Raw genomic sequence first — 18,182 nt, 5'->3', positions numbered from 1 at the left:
TTTGACTAATCCTGTATTGTAATTATGAATTTGGAAGTTGAAATGAAATACATTTGGAAACCAACAATGTGTGGGATATTGCACATATTGTGGTTTTGCTGTCTGGTCTCTAGACATCCTCTGCACTAGAGGGAGGTCTACAGCAGCACGTAATCGTGTTGGAGGAGATGAAGAAATGATTGGCACCTTAATCCTCCAATAGGATACGAGTATGTCAACGTCACGACCAATCAAATAATTATATTTCACAGATCGGGGCGATACAGGAAGTAGTCGTTCAATCGTTTTTTTCCCTAACTGACAGGATACACAGTTAGCCTTTATAGCTCTGTTGGTAGTGATTTACAACCCTAAATGAACCGCTTTAATCGTAAATCGTGAGATTAACATTTGACCATCGAGGCTAGGCTTGCTACATTCTTCTTTGATAACTATATTTCTCCAGAGGTAAGCTTAAATTCAGTGCTACTTGCTTAGCTCCAATGCTAATGCTAATGCACATAATGTGACTGTGTGGGCTCTTATGTGTGTCTGTCCGTGTTGCCTTCCTTAGTCAGTCGTCATGGGTGAAGTTGAGCTCTCCTGTCGGGCTTATGTGAAGATGTACCTGCACGCCTGTCTGTTTCCACGGTGCAGCATCAACGGGCTTCTGCTGTCCTCCAGCTCTGCGGGCGGAGCTGTGTGTGTGACCGACTGTGTGCCGCTGCTTCACTCACACCTGCCCCTGGCTCCCATCACTCAGCTGGCTCTCACACAGGTAGTAGCTAGAGGTGTACACAAGCTTTGGTTTGAGGGTTAGTGGGGAGGGAGGGAGAGGGGGGGCGGGGGGGTGTTGAATCCCATTTCCTGTATTTTATAGACTACATACATTTAGGGACTATAGTGATACGAATTCCAGGAGTATTAGTATTCCTAGAGTATTCTAGTATTTTTATGCATCAAAGTAGGTGTTTCAGGTATTTCTGTGTGGCCAAGTTTATTTTCTGTAACATTTGATGTTAGACTTGCATCTAATCCAGCTTCAGACAGAGGTTGAACTGAGAGGCTGCATAAAGGACCAGTATAAGATAAATAAAGAGCAATAATGTAATGCTAGGCTAGCCCAGTAGAGCCCCAGAGTATAAATATAGATCTAGTATAGTAATATCTACTATTTAAGATAGCTAAAAAAGCGAGCCTGTGCAAAGATCAGCCTGATTTGCCACTTAATTGACTAATCTAAAAGAAATGTCCTGCTGCTAGTTGCAGAGAGAACCTACCTGTGTTTAGTCAGTTGTTACCAGTGAAGATCTTCTCTCCTGCTTGAATAGATTTCCAGTTTTGCATCTGATTTAAATGATGATATAATGTCTGCCCTCCTGTTTCAGGTGGATGTGTGGTGTTCACAGACGCAGCAGAGGATAGTGGGATACTATCAAGCCAACGCCTGTGTTTCAGATAGTAGGTGAGTTCTACAGCTCATCTTCTACAGTGAAGTAGTTTTCTTCTTTCTGGGTATTTAGTTGGTTGCAATCTGCAGCCTCACCACTAGATGTCACTGATTCCTACACACTGGTCCTTTTAAATACACTACACAGTCCTAATTTCCTTGAAAATTAAGCTTTTTTATTTTTCTCCCATTTATTCCACCCAGCCCGACACCATGTGCACTGAAGATAGCTGATAAAATTGCTGAGCAGTTTGACAGTGCCATTTTGTTAATGGTAAGTACAGAACAAGAAACTGGCTTAGTGTGGATAATTTAACAAGTATTTGCTGGAGACAGTTCCTCAAATTGTAAGATTATCTTGCTGTTAGTTTTCTGTTTTAATATTATCATTAGAAACTGAATTTTGTCACTTTTGACATTTAATAAATAATTGATTCATTTAAAAAATCTGATTATTACATCTATTAATCATTTGTATGACCTTTGTTTCTCTGTTCTTCCTCACAGCTTGATGGTAGTAAGATGTCTCCAGACTATCGGGTTCCTCCCATAGTGATGTACGAACGGAAAGATTCAAGATGGATGCTCAAAGACAAACACACGTAAGAACCACTGAGCGGGCGAGTGGAAGTTTTTGTCGAGACTTGAACCTCTCAGGCTGCTTACAAATCTTACCTCCCCATCGAGGACTTAAAGTCTAAATTCTGATCTCTTCAATCACAATATGACCTGAAGGGTTTGATCTGTAGAGCTCGACTGGGGCATCGTCCAGCCCGGAGAGCTCAGTTCAGATTTCATTCATACTGTCAGCTCTATCAGAGATAAAATTAGTTGATGGAAACATGATTTCTCTCTCTGATTCTCATTTCATGTCTGAAATCTTCCTAACAGAGTATTTCAATGAAAGCATGACTGAGATTCCTTTACACTCTCATTCATCAACAGTATAAAATCCAAAGCCGTTTACTGATTATTAAACAGCAGATTAGTTTCCATCGACTTAAACATTTTGTTTATTTATGTGACTGAACACCATAATCACATGGTATGTAGCACAAACACAACATATAATAATAATAATAATAATAAAATGACAGCACACAGCAGTAAAATACAACAACAGTTACTTAAACAGAAGGACTTTCTTTAAAAAGCATTTCTGATCATAACAACACAATTTATATAAACCTAGATGGGCAGTTTAGATATATGTTGGCAAATACCTTTCTCTATAATCCATCATGCTTATGTTCTTACATTCAAACAAAATATAAAACTGGTCTGGCCATTACAAAGGTTGTTGATCATCTGGTTTCTTTATGGTTATGAATAGTCTGTCTGTACTTTTGTACTTTTCAGACGCAGACACTTTTCCAGTTAAAGCACTTGTTTAAGTTCCTCATAAGTCACACTTCTGAGGTCACTTTGTCACTTCTTATCTTTTAGCCTCTGTTCAACAGTTAGTTTCAAACTGCTGATGTTGATGACCACAGTCATCTTGTATCGACTCATGGTGACGCATTTATACCCCAATTATGCAGGCTGAGCAAATATTTTAATTATTTAACTTTGTTTTGTTTTCATCAGCCTCTCCCAGCAACCAATAATAGTCTTATTGACTGTGACTGTAACTGTGGGCCTAACCTGCACTAAGGGCAGAAGCTGCTCTCCAAACAAACACTTGCTGTAAAGCAGAACAGCCTGAGCTCTTTCTAGTTTATCAGAATTATTCTTTTCGCAGAGACAGCCCAGTGTAAAAAAATGGACAAACCGGGAAATTTATATTTAAGAATTCATTCATAACCAAAACTAACCTGCACTAAAAAATGGTCACTTCTGAGCCTTGCACCAAAGACAAGTCAACCAGTTAAATGAATCTGCACAACATTTTATACTGAATGACCTTATATCTTACGCATTTAGAGGATTTAATCTTCAAATTCCACATATTTCTCTAGTCTTTGCTACTTAAAGAAATGTTTAAGTCCAGCTCACATACAAGCTGGATGGAGCAGAAGGCATTGGAAGCTTCACAGGTTAATGATCTGAACATTTTGTCATGTTCTCAGCCATCATCAGGCCAAAACTGATTTAAACAAAAACCTGGTCTTGTCATTAACATGAAGCTGTCCCCTTTTCTTCTTTCTGTTCAGGATAATGCTGAGACAATGGGAGGAGACTCGGGCGATAGCCAGTCAGATGCAGGAGTCTGGCGATCACACGCTATTGGTGGATTTTGACAGCCACTTGGACGACATTACAAAAGACTGGACCAATCAGAAACTTAACACCAAGATAGCGGAGCTCGCCTCGCCAGCCAACGGGAACATCTAGACTGAGAAGTGGCGTTTGTACCAGTGCGCAGATTAATTTATGTTCTGACCCAATGTCATGTTTCATGTGACATTTCTAACACAACACAACCGGACTTATGATAGATACATTTATTTTAATGCAGTTTCATGACTGAACAGGGACATAACATAGAACATGCATAAATAACAAACAATTTACATCTTGGTAGATCTCTGCAGTCTTCCACCCCTTTGTCACCCCCCACCCCCTTCAGAGTGTGCCTTGTGGTTTAGCCCAACACCCTGCTGTTATACAGACAAGAAATCCACCTTAAAATCACTATAATCACAAAGCACCTGTGGTATTTCTGGTCCCTTGTGGTCATTTGATGCTGTTATTTTTCCTACATGCAACAGAAGCTACAAGAGTGGAGACATGTAACAAGCAGCTTTCAATACAAAAGTCCTGCACTAAATATCAGTTTGTTGAAGCTCAGGTGGTTGGTGGTAGATTTAAGGTGTTAAACAGATGTTTCTTTTAAATGTAACTCCTGAGGTCAAATTTTTGGCTATGATGAGTCCAGTTAATGATGTTCTTGGTGTTAAAGTGGTTCAACGTATTAAAAAATGACGTGGACTTGTTCCCATTTCAGAAACAGTTCATGTTTTTTTGTTTCCTGCTTATCAGTGTAACTTGAAAACACAATACAACAAAAGTAATAACATATCTGAATGCTAACTTAGTGAAGTATCGTTATTTCAAAAAAAGACAGCTTCAGAAATATTTACATACATCACAAACTTTCAGCTCCAAACTTCTAGAAAAACTTCCTTTCATTAGTGGCTCAAATTGACTGAGTGTGCCCTTGAATGCACCAAAACATCATTATTTTTATTTGTGGTTTTTGTAACTGATGCACCCAAAAGTAGGTTGCAGCTATCTGTCCACTTTGTGACTGTGCTTTACGCTGCCTTGAAAACCGCAGTTGTTTTACTTTTAAATCTGATAAACTGCTCATTGGTACTGACATTACTGATTTCTAGCGGCTACTTCCTTCCTGAATTGATTTTGTAAAGACTGCCAAAAACAGAAAACAAATGTGCAACAGGATATCTGCAACACCTTAAAAACTGCCAAAGCTCTGACACTTTAAAGAAAAAGCATATCTTCTTTTCTGTGCTTCAGCAGACTGTATACTGCAGGATTGTTGTATAGAACTGAGTGATTTTCTGTTGTTTTGTTGACCCCAATGTACCGTGTATCCAGAACAGCTACAACAGAGTCTGACTGGAAGACATTTTAAAAGCTTTTAAAATGTCTAAAACTTTGTCAGACTTTTAGTGTAACTGTCAAGATCTCAAGTTTACATTTCTCCTCTGCAGGAAACCTTAGATGAGTGTAGATTAGATTAGTTCACATAATTCCTAAAACTGCACTGAATGTCCCAGATGTAGTAGTAGTAGTATAACTGGTGGGATTATTCCTTTTTATTGATCTGGATTTAGCACCACTATGGAGCTGAGACAAAAGGTGCAGTGCCCTGTCTCTCGACAAGAGTGTGAAACTTCGTATCTATTAAAAGACAATAATAAACCCAAGTTTGTAAAGTTATCATGTCTGTTCAACAACAACAAAACCAACATAAGCAGGAAACACCACCACTGGGTTGGATTAGATTAACAGTTGTTACATTAAAAGTAAAAATGAAAGACACTCATTCTACTCTACTTAAATATTTCAGGTTTCTATTTAAGTTTTGACTATATTTACAGTATGTTTCCCTTTTTATTTACTGTGAAAACAAACATCTAACAAGGCAAGGTTTATATATATAGTGCTACTAGTAGAAACACTTACAGCAGTGGTTTCCAACCTGTTTAGCTTGTGATCCTGAAGCCTGAAACGTATAAAACAATCCAGCGATTCACAAAAAAACAGATTAGAAGAACATCCAAGAAACATTTCCATCCTTCTCTCCTATCCTTCGACCCTTTGTGAGGGTCCCGAGCCACAGATTGGGAACCACTGGCATTGGAGGAAAATATATGTGCAGCCATTGAAGAACAGAGATAAGATATTTTTAGACACATAAGTAGACGACTTGTCAGTCAGTGTTGGTTTACATGTAGTGCTTCCAGTATACCAACGAATGTCCAACCAAACAGCTCAACGTCCATTTACAGGTTAAAAGAAGTCTGTTTAAATTCACTCTTTAATCTCCAGTTAACGTGATGAAGGGCTAAAGTTGATTCTAGTTTTTTATTGTTTTTTATTGTTTTTTTAGTGCAAAAAGTTGTTTTGTGTTAATTTCAATAATATATCTTTTTTATCAGTATTATTTTTAGAAGCTCAGTAACTGATCTCCGCTTCAAATTTGGTATCCCCAAAAAAAAAGTGTCTTTCATAAAAGTGACGTCTGCTCAGCATTTCATGCTGTCATTTTTAAAGAGTTTGGAAGGGAAGGGTGGGGTGGGGTGGGGGTGTCTTTATTTTGGCACAAAAGCCCTTCAGGACAGCCAGAGTGCTCAGTCAGCCCTCGCAGGCGACAGCCTCGGACGGCACGGTGACGAGGTTGAGAGTGATTTCTCCAGACTGGCTGGCCAGGGACTGGAGGATGGAGATGGACTCGTAGAGGGACTGAGCGTTCTGGACCTGCTGCTCTGCCCACGGTAAATTGATCTGCAGAGGACAGAAAAATAGTGTTTCATTTGTCTTTACTTGACATCATTTATGCTTTTACTTTTTGCATTATTCTTAATTCCATATTTGGTTAATTTATGGCCACACAGCTGTGATTTAATAGGGTTCATTGTGGTACTGTAATTTTTTTTTTAAATACAAAAGAAACGAGCGCAGTTTTAATTAATTAATTAATTAAAAGTATTTTGGAAGCAAAATGGACAAAAGGACAGTTCTGAATTCAATCTGACATCCAAATGTACAGAGGATCTTTTTCAGTTGTTCTGATCTCATTTCATCACTGAGTCGTATTTTAATGGGAATGAAGCATTTCTCTAGGTTTGTAGAAAAATTAGACGTGAGATTTTCAAGGTGCAAAAGAGTCACATATTGTTTTTGTGTTGTAAGCAAATCGGGGTTAAAAAAAAAAGTTCTAACATTTCACTGAATGAAGGATGAGATCGATGGTGATGTTACAAAAAGGTGTTGCACCTTAACAATAATGAGTTTTCTGGATAGATCATCTTCTGTGTTGCTCAGTTCTTCACCGAAACATAGAGTGATGCTGCACTGAGGAGGCTCGCCACCGTTTGAACGGAAGTTATCCAGTTCTGAACACACAAAAACAGAAATGATATGGATTTAATATTCAGGACTGAAATATTCTCAACATTGTCTCAAAAGGTGAATATTCTTTGACAACCAGTGACAGTTGTAGTGCAGGTCAAGGTCCACATTTCAGTGAATAATTGGAAGAGGGGCGCTCACGTTGTTTAAAGGTTTCTTTGCTGAAGAGCAGCACCGGCTCTGTGTTTCTCTCCATCTTGTGCAGGCCCGGCAGGGTCGTGTGTGGTCCCGTCCAGAAGACCCGACCTTGGCAGAAGCGTTTGCCGTAAACACCCTGCGGCGTGCTGGTCAGCACCACCCCTTTCTCCATAAAGGGCAGCAGGGTGCGCAGGGCCTGTAGCTCTTGGCTGGGGGACAGTCTAGAAGGCGGCTCCGGCAGGGGGATGCGTGGGAACCTTCCTTTCAGGGCGGCCGGGGTCGGAGGGATGAGAGAGGAAGGCAAGTACGTTATCCGGACATCAGTGCCCTGGATTTGGCGCTCGAGAACCTGCTGACCTAAATAGTGAACTGTCACACGCAAAGAGTCCTGGGCTGGAGACACAGACACAGAAAGAGAGAAGTTTTAGTCAAAAAGAAGATACTTTATCTTTTCAAACTGTAGCAAACCTTTAAACTAAAATAGTCAACTGATGTTTGGTTTTGCCCATGTGGCACTTTAAAACATATGAATTCATTTATGTAGCAGAGATCAGTTTCATGTCAAGAACAAATGTAGAGATGGAAAGGCGGATAATTGTCTTGTGTTGTTTACAGGTAAAGTTCCCCTCCTGACATGCTGCACATTTAACATATTCTGAACATTTCCAGGTCTAAAAAGGCCACTCTCACTGTATGTGCACTGGAGGCGTCAAGTTAAGTTATATAATGCTTCCCAATTAGCTTCAAACTGGTTGTAATGTTAAAAATCCTGCTCATAGGTTAAACTCAAAGAAAGAATCAATTTTCTAGAGTCTCATTGTTTTCCACAATCAGCTGACACATTTTGGACCAGAGCCAAATATGAAATATAAAAAGTTGAGTTTATTTACAAAAATGTTGAGTTTATTACCTGCTGTAGGAGAAGCGACGGGCTCCTCGATCCGCACGTCCAACTGGATCTCATCGACCCCTACAGAGGAGGATGAGAAATAAAAAGCAACAGATTAGCTAGATGTAACATTTCTTTCATTATTCTGCTACTTGTGCAGCATTTTATTATTTATGAGTGTTTCAGGTGGAAAATGATGAAGAAATTAAAGGACTCAGTGGTTAGTTAGTATGTTTAGGTCTTAATAAATCTAACATCCCCCATTCAACCCAGACTCAATTAATCAGTGCAGGTGTCTTCGTCTGTGGTGCTGTTACACTCACCGTCTCTCTGTATAATGGAACCAATCTGAACCGGCTCTTCTGATTGGACGTCATTGTCACTCTGCAGCAGAAGCTCTTCAATACACTGAGAATCAGAAAGTTTGGAGGTTTTTATCCCACTGAGACATCAGAGATCTGTGAGTAGATAAAACTTTTAAAAAGCAGTGAGACTCTATGATGGACAATGTCAGTTGGTCTATATATCTTAAATTATCCACAAAACTTTGTTGCAGATATCAATGCTGCTGTCAAGGTGAACCTTAATGTCCTTTAGATTATTATTTTTTTTAATTTAACACCATGATTATTGATTACATGATATCCAATAATGACTAATCAATTGCACCCAGCAGGAATAATGTGCAACAAAAATGAATTAAAGACATAATAGCCTTCAAAAGAACTTCACATGCAATATTTATCAGACAGTAATAACAACATTAACTAAACCATAGAAACACTTGGACAGAATAGCTCCTTTTTAGTGGGATTAATGCTAATTTAGCATGCTAGATTTACAGTATAACCTTCCAGTACATCCTCACTATAAGTGGGGGAAAGAAACTGGCCAGCAGAACGGCCATGCTGCTATCAAATCCTATTTACAGTCACCATCTTAGAGCAAGTTAGACTCAGTTAGTCCAGCTCAGCTTACAGAGTCACCCTTGGTTTAAGTTTCCTAAATTTAAGATGGACTTGAGTGTTTTGAATACTTCATTAACATGACTGTGATCTCACCAGCTGAGATGAGACCGCCTCTGTCTTTATCTGCTTGACTTGGCCGACGTCATCGCTCTCCGACTCGCTGCTCCTTCTTTTCGGTCTCTTTGTGGGTTTATCTCTGGATTTCTTTTCAGGCGTCACCATACCTGAACAAACAGAAACTTCTTTTATTTCTCAGAAATGACAAAACTTGAAACATGACATCAGTCTTAGCAAACACTGCAAGGTCGGAGGGTTAGTGTATACAAATGTATCCTTTTAGACACATCAGTTATCTTTCTATTAAGATTATAGGTGAAACAGCAGCGCCTCAATCACTCATTTCTTTAATAAATGCACTCGCCCTCGATACTGGATAAACTTTGGCTGAACTTTCTGGCCCCAGCATTAGCTCACTGGCAAAACAGCTGATTTGATGTTATGCCTGTTGCCCTGGCAACAAGTCACTCGATCTGTATTTATCCGCTTTTGTCCTGTGGTCTCAATTCACAATTTCTTTAGTGAAGTTATAACTCTCAAACATCTGACTTGTTTAAATGCAGACAGATGCCAGAAAAAGAAAAAAAAACAACTAAGTAACACCAGTTAGACTTTGTCAGAGTTGTACTTCGGACTTTTCTCAGTGGTTCACCAGGTACAATAAAACACAGCAAGTTTATTTGAATAGCACCTTGCAAACACTGGGGCAATGCAAAATGCTTTCTATAAAGCCTGGACATGCAGAAAAAGTTGGTTTAAAAGCAGTAAAATGAAAACAAACCCAGTTTCAGAGCACTAAGACAACGTAACTATTGTGAGAATGTCCATAATTTAAGCAGAAAAGCAGATGTTAGCTAAAGATTGTGAGCAGCTTTTAAATACCTATCAGCTGATAAGACAGTGAGGTGCACTGCAGGTCTGCAACCATTTTACAGTTGAAGCATTTTGTTGATGATCTAATGGCTTAAAATGTGTAAAAAAGCAGAAGTTAAGTAGTAGAAATCCCCAATAACACCAGCAACTAGTCAGAAGTCAAAGCCGTAATATATAATATAAATGTGCAGGATAAACAGTAGAAGCTGAAGCAAGAGATGTGAGTATTTTAAAGCAAAATAAGGAGAAAAATGTGTCTGATTAAGTGTGGAGAAGATGATGATGATGTATTTCCTGTGTGCAGTAATACAGAGATCAGAGTGGAGCCACCACAGCTATGACTGTAGAGGATAGTTCAGTGCGGCACACAAGACACATTGTGTAACTTTTTTATCCTGGTGGGAGTCTGTTGATGAAAAGCCAACAAGTATCATAAAGTTACATTCCTCTCATGTTTCCCACTTTATGATTTCAAATCTTTAGGTTGTGGTTTTAGATTTCTTCCCTTACCTACACATCCACTTTATAGCCTATATACAAACATCGATATGGCATTTAAGGCAGCACCCAGCCCCCAGCCCCCGCCTTGGCTCCTCAGACCATCTCTGTGTTGCTAATTCCTGCATACAAGCCCCTGTTCATTTAGGATAAAACCAACTGTGAAGCAGGTGAGGGTCTGGCCTACAAGAGCTATGGAAGCATTACAGGAATGGTTTGAGTGCAGTGCACTGACTGGGACATGTTCAAGGCAGCTGCAACTGATCAACACAAGTGTGTGGAGGAGTACGCTGAGTCTGTGCCGGCCTGCTTATATTCAGAAGTGCATGGAAAATGTCTGTGTCATCAACATACGGGCCAACAAAAAACCCTGGATGACTAAATTCCTCTTAAATGTGAATTTTTTCTGGTTTATTTGGTCCTCTGTGACAGTAAACTGAATATATTCGACTAATCAATTAATCAATAATCAAAATAATAATTGTTAGTTGCAGTTCTAGTTAAAAGTTTTGACTGTTGAAATGCAGATACACACTTTTGAATTTGAATTAATCATCAATTTGCTTATTTAAATTGTAATTGTTGCATACATTTGGCCATATTGTGGTATTGTCATTAAAGGACACATTCCGTGGTTTTCCTCAAAAGATCACCCTTCAAATGTGCTTTTAATGTAAGTGATGGGGTCAAATTCCACAGTGTGAAAAAATCATTTACCATCTACCACAGTTACAGTCTTTTTAGCATCAAAAATTCCCTCTTTGTTAATTCCCTGTGTTTCCCTGGACAATGTTTCTTTGTTAAACTGTAGAGGAAGTATGTTAAGTACATTATGAAGGGATTACAGCAAACCCGTTTCAGAGTAAATTTGGGCTCCTGACTGTATTATGAAGCCATCCTTTAATACTATGATATGGATTGAAACCATAATACTCAGCCATACAACCCCAAATGTCCATGTTATTCATGCTCAAGAATATTTTAAGCCGTTTTTTAATACAGATATTAAATTTGAAGCCCGTCTGTTGCTGCTGATAAACTTATCAGAATATGTCTGTGGTGTCCTGCTGTCACATACAAGTGTACAAAAAGTTACGCTGGTTTCCGACAGTGTGATATTGACATGCAACTGTTTAATTTTTTTATCAGGAATGAGGCTTCAGTATTTAGTAGGTTAACATATCTCCTATCCAGAGCAAATAAATATAACTAGCCAAGTATCATCTGTAAACATTTTCTTGTCACTTGTGTAACAACTACGGTGTAAATAATGAACGTTTTTAGGTTAACATTGTGTGATCTGTCAGCAACACCTCTGCTCCCATAGCGACAACAGTTTGGGTTTATTTTAGGTTTGGATATGTTACAATTCATTATAATTATCAACTCTCTCTTTCAGACAGGCCAGCTAACTGCCTTGTTTTGTCTTCATTGTGTACTAGTACAATCTCTTTGGACAGTTGTGGACAGGTGAGCCAGACACCAGTGAGAGAGAGAGTATGGTATAGAGGAGGAGAGGTGATAGTTACTGGCAGCTGACATCTGAGGTGTGTGTGGAAGAAAAGCAGAGAAGTGATTGCTGGAATCCTAAACAAAAGAAATTGTAAATCCATTGTGATCTCCTCTAATGGAAGACATTATAGGCTTCTTGGGGTGAGTTGTGAGTGCCTCCCTTCAGTGGGAAGAGCTTTGAGCATCTGAGTGAGTAAGTAATAGCGTAATTTGAGTAGCTATTATTATTGCTATTGTAATGTTTGTGGAACTGAGCCACCGTGTCTTGTATGATGTACTTTATTGGATTCTTCATTAGATTTTCTTATTGTAGACTGTTAGTCCTGAACTTTTGTCATGGAAACATGAAGAAATAATAATTGCTTGAAACTGCTTTGACCTGGTTGTTGTTTTTTTTGTTTGATATTCTATAGCATGGGGCAGGTCGAGCTGCACCCTGAGGTATTACTGATATGCTTAGTTGTGTGCCTAACACCGATAATGATAATGATGGCTAATTAATTTTCCATTGATCAACTGATCAACATCTAATCTGTACTATGCATGTATCAGATTAGAAATATTTAATGTGTGGGAAAATGTATGGTAGTAAATGAATGTGTTAATCTGTATATTGAGATGATTAATAATCAGAGAGTCTTTGTCCCACACTTCATATGTTTGACTGTTGTTTTATTGCTTTATGGGCATACAGAGGTGGAAATAATGGGCGCTTAGGAGAAGTACCACACTTCCCTGATATATAATGTCAGGTTGTGCCTGCTTTCTTTAAAATTGACAGTAAGAGTGTGCACAGTGCTGTTATGCTATTTTTTACTACATGTATGCTGTAGTGAAACGCCTTTCTATCTTGGTTTACAGAGCACACCATATGCCACAATATAATCTACAATAAAAGAAAACGCCTTTATAATCAATTAAATAAAGACACAGCAGGACCAGAGACTCAGGCTCCTGGTCTGATCAGCTACTGTGGTCACTATTTGCTCTGCTAACATCAGCCTACAATCTACAGACATGCACTTACTTTATGGTTAAGTTCATGTGGTCCACTGAGCAGGATTGTTTTGGTTATTTTAACCTTTAACAGCCAAAACAAATGGGAACATGCAGAGAATCTGAGAGAAAGTTTAAAGTCATTTCCAGTCAAACTTTTAAAACCAACTTGCTCTTTTTGTGGTGTTTTTAAGAGTTTTTGATGTTGAGTTTATTTGCAGGATGCAGCAATAAACAGCTCACTGTTCAGTTAGTTTTGGTTGAATTAAATCCAAGAGATCAAAGAGAATCATGACATGGACTCATTTTATCATCATGATGATTATTTTTGTCCACAATAACAGCATGAAAATGTGGTATTAGCACAATATGTTGTAGTGAGTTTATGAGTCATAGTTTTACTTCTGACCAAAAACACATTTTACAGTTTAACCTCTCCTCTAATGTGTTGTTACAGTAAAACCTTTGCTGCAAATCATTACATTTTAATTTTGTGTTTTTGTTTTTTGGATTTACAGAAGAAAAATTACAATTACTCTACATATTTCTCACCCTGCTGTATTATATTTTACACATTTTGTAGGTGAAGTTATTGTTGAATGCAAGCTTTTCCTCTTTTAATTAACATTTACAGATTTGATGAATGATTATTAGGAAACTTTTCCAATAATTTACTAACATTTAAAGAAAACCCCGACAATATCAAAACGTGCGGCTCGATCGGGAAAGAGGTGCTATGACTTTTGGTGTTGAAATTCCAATTTTTCTCAAAGTTATTCCCAAAAAAATGGGCATAATTCTCCATTGGAAATGAATGGGAATTTTTTTTTTAAACCCACAAAATTTCACCTTTTTTCTGAGTCACGTAGCTCTGTCATACTTGCACGTAGAAATGTGATTCAAACTTTAAAACGGAGGGAAACTTGCGCTCTCTCCAAAACACCAAACAGTTTTTACATAACATGTAAACTTTTCAAACTATGAGATTGCATGTAGAAATGTTTTTAAAAAGTTTTTGTACAGGAGTTACGGTTTTCTCACAGTTTCTGGGGCCATTTTGAGAATTTACAAGCAGATTCTCACATCGCTGTAGCAACCGCAGGGCCTTAGCTGACCTTAGCAACCTGTTGCTGGGCAGAAACTGAGCTACTTTTTTGTGATTGGCTAATTCTTCCTGTCTGTCTGTTTTGCCAGTTAACCGAGCTAGCGGCCGAGCTAGTATTGAATCTATCTATCTATTAATTATATTGACACTCTTACTGCTCAAATGCAGGCAGATATGGTGTGTGTATGTGTGTGTTGTGTTTGTACACACTGTGTTGTGTGCTAACACAGAGTATGTGTGAAGCGTCAAGCGCTGTAGTGTAGTGCTTAGAGTTAGTGCATGTTGCTACTGCCTTGTGCTCTGTGTGCTACTCTCTGCTTACATCTACTGTTACACTTGATACTGACTGGTAAGGTGTACTTAATACTGTGACTGGAAAAGTACTTTAGTTAGTGTTAGTGCAATTCTTGAAAACAGCGAGAATCAGTGTGACTTTTGAACACTGGAAATAAATTGTGTACTCGTCCCGGCAGCAGCCCCGTGGCACTCAAAATTTCCCTGGAATTTTCTAGTTTAATATAATTTCCACATTTTGTAATATAAGCTGCCCCCCCCCCCCCCCCCCCCCTCATGTTTTACAGCACCACTGGTGTTTCCAATCAACTGACCTGAACTGAGTTTAAGTGTTCATATGTGTCTACAGAGGCCAAAAATCTCAATTTCCACACGTGTTTGGGAGAAATTGAGACGTCTTTAAACCTGACTGGAGCATGTGGAGAGGACGGATTAGTGTCTCACCCTGCTCGCTGATGGGGACGAGACGGTAGACTTTGTAGGGCTCCGAGATGTCCAGCTGAGCTCGTTCCATCACCTCTGTGAATTCTGGACTCTTGTTGAGGGCGCAGCGCAGACGGGTCTTCCAGGAGGCCGGGTTGTCGCGTCCCTCTTCCGTCAGCTTCCCCTTAAACTCTGCCCACGCCTGCAGAGGGCACAGAGGTTTAGTCAGAAAGTCTCCAGCTTTTGCATCGTTTTGTCCTGATAAGGATGTGATTTGTTCTTAGTGTTAAGAATTTCACGATTGATTTAGAACCAAGAAACACACGCTGACCTTGAATATGGCGGCGTCCTCATCTTTGCGGAAGTCCTGCTTCCCAGCGTGTTTCCATGGGATACGGAACATAGTTTTAGCATCATCGTCCCACACCAGCCCCGGATATTTACCACTGCTCACCTGCAACAGCAAGAAGTTCAAATACACAACTGTCTTACAAAAGGCAGTCAGGGTCACATTTAAAAAAATATTCACATTTTAAAAGCTGCCTGGAACCAGAGAATTTTTGTATTTTTTCTTAAATGACTCAAAACAAAAAGAAAAGTTGGCAATTAGCTTTCAACCAATTGATTAATCTTTGCAGCTCTACAGAAAAGTAAAATAACTTTCTTCTCCCTCCCTGTATCTTTCTAGGTTGGAATATTATCTATTATCATCATAACTATACCACTGAATAACTTATTACTACTGTACTTACTGTACTACTACTTAAGTGAAAAAATACATACAACATATATGGTATACATATTGTCTTTTCCTACTCTTAAAGGCTGTTCAAAGGATCCAAAAATCAAAGATTAGAGGGAAAAAGTCCAACAACTGGCAACAGATTTGTGTATCAGAACTTTCTATTCTTATTTCCTCTCCCATTAATCATCTCATGACCCATATCTGCTGACCCTTTGGAGGGGCACAACCCCTAGATTGGGAACCACTGGACTAAACTAGTTAAGTCCTGTATATAAACTAGCTCCACCTCCAGCAGCTACAACAGTAACATGCTGCTCTAACACTGATGCTTCAATATTCATAATCTAATGATATCATATATAATAATATACCAGTCAGATGGATGAAACCACTACTTTTACTGTAATACTTGAACTACATCAAGCTCATAATCCTTTTACTGTAGTAGTAGTATTTTTCATGCAGTAAATCTACTTTACTTTTACATTACTGTGTTGCTACCTTCATTTAAATAGAGGATCTGACTCTTTATAACAGTGTTAGTACATATTTTGGTCCTGAATTTGTACAGTTGTGTGCACATGAAGTCTTTTGTTTTCCCTTTCCCTCATCTTCGTCCTCCTCTTCCTCACCCCACGTCCCCTCCCCTCCCCAACCTCCTCTTCCTAATCTATCACCCTCAAACAAACAAACGAGCGAACAAATAAACACAAACTCACCTGTTCAACAATCCAGTTACGCAGTCTGCGAGTGGAGCGCGTCCTCCCTGATGCCATGTTTCCAAAAACGAGCCAAGAACAACCTCAAAACGACTCACACACTGACACAAACAAATAAATAAATAAATAAACAAATAAACAATACAACGATTAACAACCACCATCAGACACATCATAACCACGTATACCTCCAAACGACAAACAACACTACCCTAATTTTAGCGTGTAAAACATACACAAAGAACAATTAAACAACATGATCTAGATAAGTCTTGGTGCACATTTTAACTCCGCTGCGTGCGTCAAAAACACACAATCCAAAGTTTATAAAAAAAAAAAAAGCAGTGTGCTTCTGGGAGGTAAATCATATTAGGACGCGTCCGCTTTCGCTTGTTATTTATAAATAAATCTAATATAGACGTTGAGGCGGTTAATTTGGGAAGTAGATTTAAGTTTCGTTTACCTCTCGGTTGCGTTTCCTCGGCGCTGCTGCAGCTCTGACACTGCGCTACGTTCAGGGCTCCGTTCACTACAGCCTCACAGCCGACGCTCCTTTTCCCAGAAGTCACGTGACTTACAAGAAACAGGCCACACATGCTGCCGACAGGGGGCGACAAACGCACCACAGCATTACATACACTGCAGGTTATGCAACACATCAGTAGTAGTGAAGGGTACACAGCAAAAATGGGAATAGTTTTTGGAACAAAAAGCAAAAAAAAGCAAAAAAAACAAACAGATGGGGGTTAGTGGTCTAGGTCCTTGATGAGAAAGGTTTGAGAACCCCCCCCCCCCCCCCCCTTTTTTAAATTTAAATCCACATTTCTTAAAAAAAACAATGTTTTATCACACTTCGCATACAGAAAACAGTGCATAAGCAAGCATATTAGAAGCTTAATAACTTATTTTGTATTTAATTAGAAAATGAGTGAGAGAAGGGACAAGCAGTGGTTCTCACTGGGGGTCCCTGGCAAAAAGGAGAATAATTTATTTTTATCATAAGTCAATCTATCAGTAACACTGAGCGTTTATGACTATTTTGATAATGGGTTTCATACAAAATATGTATGAAGAAGCAGAAATCTTAGCAGATGGGGGTCTGTGGTCTAATTTGTGTCAGTTTAGGGGTCTTTGGTGAGAAATATGAGAACCACTGGTTTAAAATAAAATAAAAACAAACCTTGTTGTTTAATACAATGTTTATTCACATCTTGTTCATCAGCGTTCCCGAGCTGCTGCCTATATTTAGACACTGTTGACATAACTGCAAGAAAACCTGTTTATGTTTTTGTTGTTTTAAGACAAATTGTGAACTCCTCTTTTTAATCTAATTAGTCTGTAATCCGGTTATTGGTGTACAGCTGAAACTGGTTTTAAACCCCAATGACCCATTCCTGGTTAAAAATAGGATTAAATTATGGATTTATTATTGTGTATAATCATCCATACACTATTAAATAATTAAATTGTTCCTTGCTGGTTTTTCTTGTAAGATTAGAGGACAAATTCTGATCTTGTGACGTAGTTTGTCTCATTTTCTTTTAGGTTGCTGCCCATACTAACCAGGAGACTCTGGAGAAAGACATTACTCATCACAGGGAGGCCTTTGTAATGAAATAAAAGTTAGATCAAATCAGATAACATTTTAAAAATATGTTTCTACGGGATTCATGCATTAGTAGCGTCTGTATTTTAAGGGATTTTTTGTCTTTTATGCCTGGTTCACCAAAACACCAAAAATCATTTAAGATCCTTGATGACTTTAAATTGTAGTCTGATAACTAAATGGACTCAATTTTCTGGGTACCTTTTTAGTAGATAATACATTGTTGTTTTTCAAAGAATTTTCCTGTTACTAGGAGCAAAAATCATTTGATAAAGATTTGTTAAATTTTTATTAACAAAAAAATCTCTTTCAGAGTCAATTACTCACAA

General features: G+C 38.6%; 2 protein-coding genes across 2 annotated transcripts; one reads left to right on the top strand and one right to left on the bottom strand.

Moving 5' to 3' along the window:
• The first annotated feature begins 281 nt into the window (after positions 1-281).
• emc9 (ER membrane protein complex subunit 9) lies at positions 282-3,763 on the top strand. The gene is made up of 6 exons (XM_053342281.1): positions 282-447; positions 554-757; positions 1,368-1,444; positions 1,634-1,703; positions 1,937-2,031; positions 3,583-3,763. Exons 2-6 carry the CDS (start codon positions 563-565, stop codon positions 3,761-3,763), a joined length of 618 nt encoding a protein of 205 aa, XP_053198256.1. The 5' UTR covers positions 282-447; positions 554-562.
• Positions 3,764-4,719: 956 nt separating this feature from the next.
• irf9 (interferon regulatory factor 9) lies at positions 4,720-16,778 on the bottom strand. Its single transcript, XM_053342274.1, has 10 exons — positions 16,711-16,778; positions 16,248-16,348; positions 15,115-15,237; positions 14,805-14,985; positions 9,119-9,249; positions 8,381-8,465; positions 8,079-8,138; positions 7,172-7,561; positions 6,896-7,014; positions 4,720-6,403 (listed from the first exon to the last, which is right to left on the bottom strand). Exons 2-10 carry the CDS (start codon positions 16,302-16,304, stop codon positions 6,254-6,256), a joined length of 1,296 nt encoding a protein of 431 aa, XP_053198249.1. The 5' UTR covers positions 16,305-16,348; positions 16,711-16,778; the 3' UTR covers positions 4,720-6,253.
• Between the last annotated feature and the right edge of the window lie 1,404 nt (positions 16,779-18,182).

This window comes from Scomber japonicus, chromosome 21, assembly GCF_027409825.1.
Source record: "Scomber japonicus isolate fScoJap1 chromosome 21, fScoJap1.pri, whole genome shotgun sequence".
NCBI classification, from domain to species: Eukaryota; Metazoa; Chordata; class Actinopteri; order Scombriformes; family Scombridae; genus Scomber; species Scomber japonicus.
This window is presented reverse-complemented; position numbering and strand designations above follow the sequence as displayed.

Excerpts from the sequence above, each read along its gene's own strand:
- emc9 (XM_053342281.1), top strand. The coding sequence starts at position 563 with ATGGGTGAAGTTGAGCTCTCCTGTCGGGCTTATGTGAAGATGTACCTG. Across the intron at positions 758-1,367 it reads CTCAGCTGGCTCTCACACAG|GTGGATGTGTGGTGTTCACA; the intron begins GTAGTAGCTAGA and ends CTCCTGTTTCAG. Across the intron at positions 1,704-1,936 it reads ACAGTGCCATTTTGTTAATG|CTTGATGGTAGTAAGATGTC; the intron begins GTAAGTACAGAA and ends TCTTCCTCACAG.
- irf9 (XM_053342274.1), bottom strand. The coding sequence starts at position 16,304 with ATGGCATCAGGGAGGACGCGCTCCACTCGCAGACTGCGTAACTGGATT. Across the intron at positions 15,238-16,247 it reads GTAACTGGATTGTTGAACAG|GTGAGCAGTGGTAAATATCC; the intron begins GTGAGTTTGTGT and ends TTGCTGTTGCAG. Across the intron at positions 7,015-7,171 it reads CAAAGAAACCTTTAAACAAC|AACTGGATAACTTCCGTTCA; the intron begins GTGAGCGCCCCT and ends TTGTGTGTTCAG.